General features: G+C 60.0%; 1 protein-coding gene across 1 annotated transcript in view; it reads right to left on the bottom strand.

Annotated features, from left to right (window-relative positions):
• Window positions 1-1287: 1287 nt before the first annotated feature.
• The window catches only part of CAMK2B (calcium/calmodulin-dependent protein kinase II beta), a 107391-nt gene continuing 99834 nt past the window's right edge, over window positions 1288-8844 (bottom strand). Inside the window, exons 20-24 of the mRNA XM_011983244.1 lie at window positions 8348-8476; window positions 2744-2819; window positions 2533-2627; window positions 1983-2217; window positions 1288-1435 (exon numbers count right to left, since the gene is read on the bottom strand). Of these exons, the coding sequence (XP_011838634.1) occupies window positions 1985-2217; window positions 2533-2627; window positions 2744-2819; window positions 8348-8476 (533 nt within the window). The 3' untranslated portion in view covers window positions 1288-1435; window positions 1983-1984. The remainder of the gene's footprint in view (window positions 1436-1982; window positions 2218-2532; window positions 2628-2743; window positions 2820-8347; window positions 8477-8844) is intronic.

Here is an 8844-nt window from a genome sequence, read left to right on the forward strand (position 1 = left end):
CTGCATCCCTGGCCCACCTAGAAGGTGCCCTCACACGCACTGCAGCCCACCAAGGTGCTCTCACACCTGACACTGCACGGGCAGCACTGCCCTCACGCCTCCCACGTGCCCCAGGCTGGCTCCCACTGTAGCTTTTGCTCCCTTCTGCTCCCAGCCCAGATTCCAAAGGCACTCCCACTTCAGCAAACCGCTGCACAGACCCTCATCTCAGCCCAGAAGCTGGGCAGCCACCACCTCTGACCCCGCTCTGCCACTTGCTGTACCACCCGACCAAACCCCAAGCCCCAGGCTTTCCCAAACTCCATCAGCAGACAAATATGCCCAGACACAAAGCCTGGCCTCCCCTCCTAGCTTCAGTTGGGGGCTCAGGGACTTGAGTAAGGCCCGCAGTCCTTTGTCAAAAGTCTGTTCCCCATTGCGGGGCGCGGAGAAGCCGAACAGGCTGGGGGAGGGCCAAGGGGCGGAAACAGGGTCGGGAGCTGCCAGTGCATCTGCTGCTGGCTGGCAGAGAAGAGACAGACACCTCACACAGGAGGGAGGCCAGCCCAGGCAGAGTCCTCTTGCCACAGCTGGCTGTGTTGGAGCTGTAGCCAGCAGTGCTATCTCTTGCTCGGTGAGAGGCCCGAAGCTAAGCTGTGCCCCTCTTTGCACTTTATTCCCCTAGAAGGACCAGAGCTGGAGTCCTGGGTGTGTGGGGGCATCTCTGATGGCCTTGGGGACGGGACTCCGGTCTCAATACTCCAGGGGGTGAGGGGCCAGCCTGGGCTCTGCCGAAGGGTTGTCCGTGCTGGGCGTGTGGGGATACCGGGCACGGAAAACCCACACCTAGCCCTTCAGGGGATGAAAGGAAGGGAAGGGAAAGCAGGAACAACAGCAACTCTCAGGCACAACTAGCGGGAAAGGAGGCAGCCCAGCGGGCCCCACAGCCCCTCCCAAGAGACAGCTGACAGTCACGACAGCCAGCGAGCACACCATGTGGAGCCCATGCGTTGGCGGGAGGATGCAGACACCTTAGGTGTGGGGTGTGTGCGTTACCTACAAACTAACACCGTTCAGCACGCGACAGGGGCCTGGCAGACAAGTTCATGTCCCAGCTGGTCCCCCAGAGGCCAGGAGCACAGACGGACACACGTGGAGCTTGGGTGGGGAGCGGCCCCACGAATGCCAGTGATTTTTACAGCTTTTTCCTTCCTTTAGTTTTTTTTTTTTTTTTTTTTTCATTTCATCTGATGTCAATTTTTTGTGGTTGTCGTCGTCATCTTGTTTTTTTGTTTTGTTTTGTTTTTAAACAAATCACATCTGGTCTTGTTTTTCTGCAGACACAGGCACCAGGGGAGGGAACGAGGCAGACACAAACATGCGACAGGCAGGCCGTGTGCCCGAGGGCAGTCGGGCTCCAAACACCAACTCTGTCCGGCGAAACCAGGGCGCAGCTCTGAAATGGGGCGGGTGGGTCAGCTCCTCAGCAGCCCCCTCTCCCGTCCACCCCCAGGCTCTGCTGTCTGCCACACGGCACTGCAGAGAGGGTTAAAGTCCGGAAAAGGGCCCACTCGGGAAAGGGGGTCAAGGTGCCCAACCCAATTGCTAGTATCCCTGTAAAACTGGGCTCTGGGCTCTGGGCCCGCTGCACCCGCCACCTGGAGACCCCCCATCTGGGGTTCTAACAGTCCTCACAAACAGGGCAGGGTGCCCAGGATTGTGCTGCCTGGGGCCCATCCACCTGCAACCCACCCAGCTCTGGCCAGTGTGGACTGCTCAGGCCCTCATCAGCTCCCCAGTCGTCTGAGGAGACCCGCCACACCCAGCCTGCTGTGATCCCCTAATTCAACACCATTCCTGTGGCCTCACCAGGAAAGCTGATGGACTTCCCAGGCATGGGCTCTGCCACAGGCCCCACTGCTCCCCATTGCCTCCCTGGGCTGCAGCCACTCACACCACCGCCACCCCTCTGCCCCAGCTGTCACTTAGCACAGAGCACTCACCTTCACTGCAGCGGGGCCACAGGCGCGCCCGAGCAGTGGAAGTGCACGTTCTGCCACTTGCCGTCGCGGCGGTGCCACACACGGGTCTCCTCAGACTGGCTGGTGCGGGGCCGGCCCTGCCCGTCAATGTACTGCGTGAGCCGGATGTAAGCAATGCAGGCGGCGTCCTCTCCGATGACGTGCACGTGCGGGTTCAGGATGGTCGTGTGGATCGGCTTGCTGTTCTTGGCCAGCACTGTGGACAGCAGGTGGAGGGAGGTCTCGGGTTACTGTGGCTGCCCTGGTGCCCGCCTTCCACCCCACCACCCTAACCCTTTCCCTCTCTCAGCTCCCCTTATTGGGGAGGTTCGGCTCTCCTGGGAGCAGCATGGGCCCCTCCAAGAGTGGGATTCTGGGGGCTGGGTATCTGGTGGGGGAGGGGTGGCTGGCCAACCCTGGGCAGAGAGGGGACAGGGCTTCCATAGGCAGCCACCATGCTGTCCCTGGGAGGAGCCGAGAGGCTCTCCTGGGGGCACTGCACCCTCATGCCCACCCGGGCTCCCTCACTCACGGTTCTCGAAGTAGAATCTGTGGAAGTCCATCCCTTCAACCAGGTTGCCCAGTGCTTCAGGCTCAAATGAGGTCAGCCCTGGGTCACAGATTTTCCTGGGGGCCAAATCCAAGTGAGGAGGGGCCCCATGGACCCCTGACTCTGAGCAGGGCCCCCCCAAGGGTCCCACATCCTTGTCCTGCACAGCCCCCCCCCAGCCCCGGGGACTCACGCGTAGGCCTCAAAGTCACCGTTGTTGACAGCCTCGATGAGCTGCTCCGTGGTCTTAATGATCTCCTGCTTCCGGGCTGTGGGAAGACACGGCCAGGTGACCACTGGGCGCTGGCCCATTCCCCCCAGACCCCTCCACTCAGCCCAGGGGAGGGCCTGGGGGAGCACGAGCTGCATCCACACCGTGTTTCTGCCGCTATTCGCAGAAGCGATCCTCTCGCCCGCCCCGCTCTATCACCAGTGGCTTCCTCATTTCCAAGTGCAACAGCTTCCATCTTATTTTTCTTAACTAAAATATTTTTGAAGGACAGAAATATTCTATCCACATTACAAAATGTCTGGAAAATGCAGAAAGAGGAAAAAAAACCCTCCTACAATCCACTTGGAGGTCACCTCCTGGCCCCACGAGCTGTCCGCCACAGTCTCCCTCCTGCCCTCCAGTGAGCCAGGCCTGGGGCCCACCAGGCCTGACCCTGCGCTTCCCTGCAGCTTCCCAGCCCCACCCTCCTCCCGAGCCTTGGGTTCTTAGTGCCTCCTTCACCCAGCAGCTCTGGTGAGGGGGCTACCGAGTGCAGGCACCAGGCGAGAAGGCAGAGACCTGCCTGGAAGAAGGAGCCGTCAGCAAGGCCACGTGGAGGCCGGGTAGGAGGAAGCAGCAGGGGGCGGCCAGGCGTGGCTACAGGGTTCCCCAGGGCGATGACCCGGGTTGTCCCAGCAGCAGGAAGAGCAGGCATGGTCTCTTGTTCCCCGCTTTTCTCATAGGAGCCGCATCCTGCTGGCTTCACCTGCTTGCAGTCCGAGGCCCGCATGCTACCCCTGCAGACACCCCCGTTGCCCCACACCCCCATGCCCAGGCTTCTCTCTGGCGCCTGCCTGTGGTTCCTGCCCACTCCCCTTGGATTCCAACAGGCCCTCCAGCCATGCTGGTCCTCACTGGCCTCTGGGGCGCTCACTGGCAGCCCGCGTTGCTGCTTTAACTACAGCTTATTTTCACTGTAAAAGATTTTAAACGTATGGAAGACGTGGAGAGAATAATAGAACCCACACTCCATGGATTCACATCTTAACATTTTCCTATTCGCTTTAGACACATTTTAAAGAAATAAAGCACCGCGCATGTAGTTTGAAGATGCCTGTGTTCTCCTCAATCTTGTCTCACTCACTCTCCTCAGACAGAACTACTGTCCTCAGTGAGGTCCCTAGCCATGTCTGCGAGGATATATACACAGGCACGCACATACATGCACACTCACACACAGAACACACATGCACACACACGCTCACCTATACACACAAGTAACACTGGTTTCTCAGAGTAATTTGTCCATGGAAAACCTCAAACCCCCAGAAGTGCACTGGAAGCAGGTTCCTGGGAACTCTCCCTGTGGGGGAAGTCTCTGCACTCCCAGCACTGCGCTCTGTGACCCTCAGGCTGCTGCAAGCCATACCTGGGACACCTGCCCTCAAACTGCTGCCCGCCCTGCAGGACACCATTTTCACCAAGAAGGCAGGCCCTGTGGTGACGTTTCCACCCTTCAGCTGTGAGTGCTGCCTCCAACGGCCACATACATGCCACCTGTCTGTGGTCTAAACTCCCAGAGGAGGGAATTCCTTTTTTTTTTTTTTTTTTTGAGATGGAGTTTCACTCTGTCACCCAGGCTGGAGTGCAGTGGTGTGATCTTGGCTCACTGCAGTCTCTGCCTCCCAGGTTCAAGCAATTCTCCTGCCTCAGCCTCCCGAGTAGCTGGGACTACAGGTGTACACCACCACGCCCAGCTAATTTTGTGTGTGTGTGTGTTTTTAGTAGAGATGAGGTTTCCCCATGTTGGCCAGGCTGGTCTCAAACTCCTAACCTTAAGTGATCCACCCATCTCGGCCTCCCAAAGTGCTGGGATTGCAGGTATGAGCCACCGTGCCCAGCCAGAAGAGGCAATTCTAGGCATGCCCTGTGATGGGGTTGCCTTTACCTCTCCCGCCAGGCCTCTGGGAGCTCGCCCCACCAGGGAGCCCACCTGGCAGGTGGACTGAGTCCACGAAGAAGGCGCGGCATGCCCAGGTGTGCTCACGCATGTGTGTGTGGCGCTGCCTGGGAACGCCTGTGCTGCACCTGTCTACTCTGGGGCCTCATGTCCCCTGCTCATGTCCCCTGCTGTATGGAAACATGCACACGAGCAGGACGGTGTGTGTGTGAATGTGTGTAGATGAAGCTCATACATATGCACGAGCACCTGTGTGTGCATGTGTGTACAGTGCCTGTGAGTGTGCACTTGTCATATGTGCCTGTGTTGTGTGGCATGGGCACATGTGCACTCGTGGGTTGCCCCTATCTGGAAAGTCCCTTGCTCCTGACCCAACTGCACTTCTGCTGCCAGCCTGTCTCTCTTTCTTGCCTAACTTACATCTACACCATGTCATGGATGGTCCTCAGGGCAGTCTTGCTATAGAAGCCTAGTTCCCACCCACCTGGCGGACCCTTGAAAGCTGGCCTCTAGGAAGGTGGGCTGCAGGATCCAGAAGTCCCTTCCCCTCCAGTTCCTGCTGCAGCCACCACGAGTCCCATTCCTGGCCCCATTCCACCTGCCCAACTCTAGGAGGGCACAGGGCTCTGTCCTAACACATGCTGTGGCTGTTCCTGTCCTTGCCCCTGGGCCCCAGGACAGTAGCATATGACACTTGAGGGCCCGTCCCCACCCCAGCTGCTATGTTCCTGCCTCCTCTCCACCCTCTACCTCACACCTGCCTCTCCCCTGCCTCATGCCCCCACTTTCACCTGTCCTTTCCTGGAGGTGGCCCCAAGCTTCAGGTCTGACCTCTCTTCCACCTGTAGCCAGTCCTTCCAGCAGCCCCCAAGTCAGACCCCACTAGGGTGCCTGGCTCTGCCCTCCTTGCATCTAGAGAGAAATCTGGTGTCCACATGTCCCAAACACCTCCTGTCACTTAGTTAACCCCCCTTTCTGATGGACAGAGAGAGCTGCCCCTCCCACTCCACAGGGGTTCTCAGGGACAGCAGCACGCAGCTGGAATGAAGAAGAGAGTGACATTATTTCATTTGGTTTCCAGTCTGCTTTGGTTCTATAGTCACCTTACACTAGTGGTAAGTGAAACTAATCTTCCATTTAATGAAGTAATACGTAGTGCTTTTAAACAAACTGTAATTAAAGAGGGAGCTGGTGGGAAGAGAAAGCATAAACAGAAGAGGACATGCATGGTCAGAGTTCCATTCAAGAGGGGTAACCATGCTGAAGTATGGGAAGCAGGTCTGTTGTGAGACCCACCCATCCATTCCACAGACGGGAAGAATAAGTTGACCCTGCCCTGCGGAACGGTGCTGCCCAGACCCCAGCTTGACCCAGCTCCCACTCCGCCTCCCCACAGAGAACATAGGTGCTTTTGTGTCCTTGATACCCGGGCCCCTGAAAAAGGGCATGATCCCTGATGGAGGGGAGGGAGGGGTGCCCAACATAAAGGGGTGCCTGGGTGGGGAAGCCTGCTGGCTGAGGACAATCTGCCCTGGCAGTTCCAGGGACAAAGGGGAGGCAGTGGGCAGGGTCTGGGCTCGGAGGGGTCTGCCTGAGCCAAGAGCCTCTGCAAGTCAGGCCTTCCAGGTGCCCTGACGCAAACACGAGCCTTGCATTGCCTGTGGCTCTCTTGGGGTGATGCGACAGGTCCAGGCAGGCCCAATGCATCCAGGTGGGGTCAGAGCAGGTTCTCATCCTGGCCTGGACTCCTGGGACCCCAGGCTGGCCCCAAGTCCCATCTCTCAGAGCCAGAGGTGGCTGCGGGAGGGAGGGCAGCTGCCCAGGGATCAGGCTGGATTGTGTATAATCCGCGATTAGAGAGCGTGGGTCGGGAGAAGACAGGGTCTGAGGCGGGCCGTGGGCAGCTGCCCTATTTACACAGCTGGTGGGTGCCTTCCAGAGAAGGGAGGGGGCTCACGATTGGCCTGTAGGATGGCCCAAAGCTGGCCACCTGCTGCCTGGGCCCAGGTGCCCTCAGGGTGGTACCCAGGCTCTTCCTCTCCCCGAGTTCCCGGAACGTCTCACCCACCCCTCTCCCAGCCCTGCCCAGCCCCTCCCAGGAGGGCCACACGAATCTCCATCCTACCCTGCTCACAACTCCTTCCTGCAGCCCCCACCTCCTCAGCCAAGCTCAGGGCAGACTCTGGACGGGCAGGTCTGTGCTATGGCCTCTGAAGGTGAGCCTGGGCACCGAGCCCCGAGTTGGCCACTTCATACCCACCCTGGGCCCTGTCCTCACAGGACTCACTCCGGCTACTGCCCAGACCTTGAGGGCAGGCTGCAGCCCTGGGCTGGGGTCATGCTAACCTGATGGGGTGACCTTCCAGGCAGGCTCCTTTGGGCACACCCCTCCACTTCTGCAAGGGCAGCAAGCCCCTTAAATCAGATGAGCTGCTGTAGAAGTGGCAGGTGTGGGGGGTTCTGACCACCCCCAGAGGCTCTGCTGTGCACCCGCTCCAGCTGCATGGCGGCCCCTCCCCATGCCTCCCTCCTTGAGTTCGGTCGCCCAGGCATCCCGACCCTATCACCATCAAGAACCTGGTCTTTCCCCTCAGCTGCTCGCCTCTGATCCCCTCAGTCAACCCCCACTGGGAGTCCTCAGCTGACCACAGAACACTCAGGGGGTGAGTGCCCCTCCAGGGGCTGCCCCCTGCCCTCTCGGGCACCCAGGGTGGATCCAGTGTCCCTTTGAATCTGCAGGCTGCATCCCCCTCCTCGGCCCGCTGCTCTTGTGGGTTCACTCTCCCCACACCCCTCTCCTCTGGCCACCTGCAGCAGCCCCCACGCCCGGCCTGCAGAGGGGATGGGGGCACTCAGACCCCACCTGTCCCTCAAGTACTTACCTAGCCACTGCCCTGCCATGCCGAGCCCTTGGCCCAGCAGCCTCTTCTCTAAGAGCATCTCCACACCACCCCCAGCCTGGTGTCTCCCCACAGGTGGGGGTGGCGGCAGCCCTGGGATGTCATCCATCCCTGTAAGCGATACTGTGGGCAGTCGGCAGACAGACCGGGAGGTGGCCCAGCCTGGCTCCTCCCTGGCCGGAGAGGCTGCCCAGCCTGGGCTTCCCCTCCCGCCCGCTCTGTTTCAGCCTGGCCCCAGCTGCCCCCCAGATCCGTGCCTCCCAATCCCCACCTGCTCCCTGCTGTCTGGACTTGGACAGCTCTAATGCTAGAGCATCTCAGTGACACTTTTCTGTCCCTGCCCAGCAGGTCCACCTCGACCCAAGCCAGCAGCTCCTGGCGTGCCAGCCCTTGCCACACGCGCAGACCCTCTGCTGCCCATTCCCCTCCCATCAGGAGAAGGCTGTGGACCTCAGGGTCACAAGTTTTGGGGTCGGCGACAAACCTGCTCTTTCAGACGCTCTTCCTACACACTTGTGTCATACACACTTCATAACCATAACCTCCATTTTGTGAGACCCAACGGCACCTGCATGTGCTTCAAAGCAATTCCCTGGGGCCCAGCAGAGGGATCCTGTGCCCCCGCCCTCCCCGCAAGCTGGCCCTTCCCAGAGCACCACCGCCAGGCTCGCACTCCCCGAGCCCCTCCGGGCAGCTGCTGCCAGGGCCACTCAAGGTGCTACTTACACGGGGTGGGCAGGGGGCCAGGGATAGTCGGAGATGGGCAGGGCAGGGGCCCCACTGGTGAGGGGCCCTCGGCTTCTGGGGTCCCTGAGCCCCTCCTCACAGAGTTCAGGATGTCAGAGATCCTCGGGGCTGGGGCGGAACAGACAAGACGTGAACACAAGGCAGGCACGGGGGGCACGCAGGAGAGAAACCACGGGCAATCAGCCAAGCCAGAGATTGAGGGGCACAGAGGGAGATGTGGGGGTGGGGCACGAGGGGAGAGAGGGGAGGGAGGGAGGATGGGGGGGTGTGGGGGGAAGAGGGTGGACCTGGGCCAACAGAGAGGATACAGGGGACAGAAGGGGATGTGGGGGACAGAGGGGAGCTTGGGGGACAGAGAGGGAAATGGAGGAGACTTGGGGGACAGAGGGGGGTGCTGGGGACAGGGGGGCATGAAGGGACCAAGGTGGGTGTGGGGGACAGAGGAAGGTGTGGGGGACAGAGGAAGGTGTGGGGGA

This window comes from Mandrillus leucophaeus, unplaced genomic scaffold (assembly GCF_000951045.1).
Source record: "Mandrillus leucophaeus isolate KB7577 unplaced genomic scaffold, Mleu.le_1.0 Scaffold248, whole genome shotgun sequence".
In the NCBI taxonomy this organism is placed as follows: Eukaryota; Metazoa; Chordata; class Mammalia; order Primates; family Cercopithecidae; genus Mandrillus; species Mandrillus leucophaeus.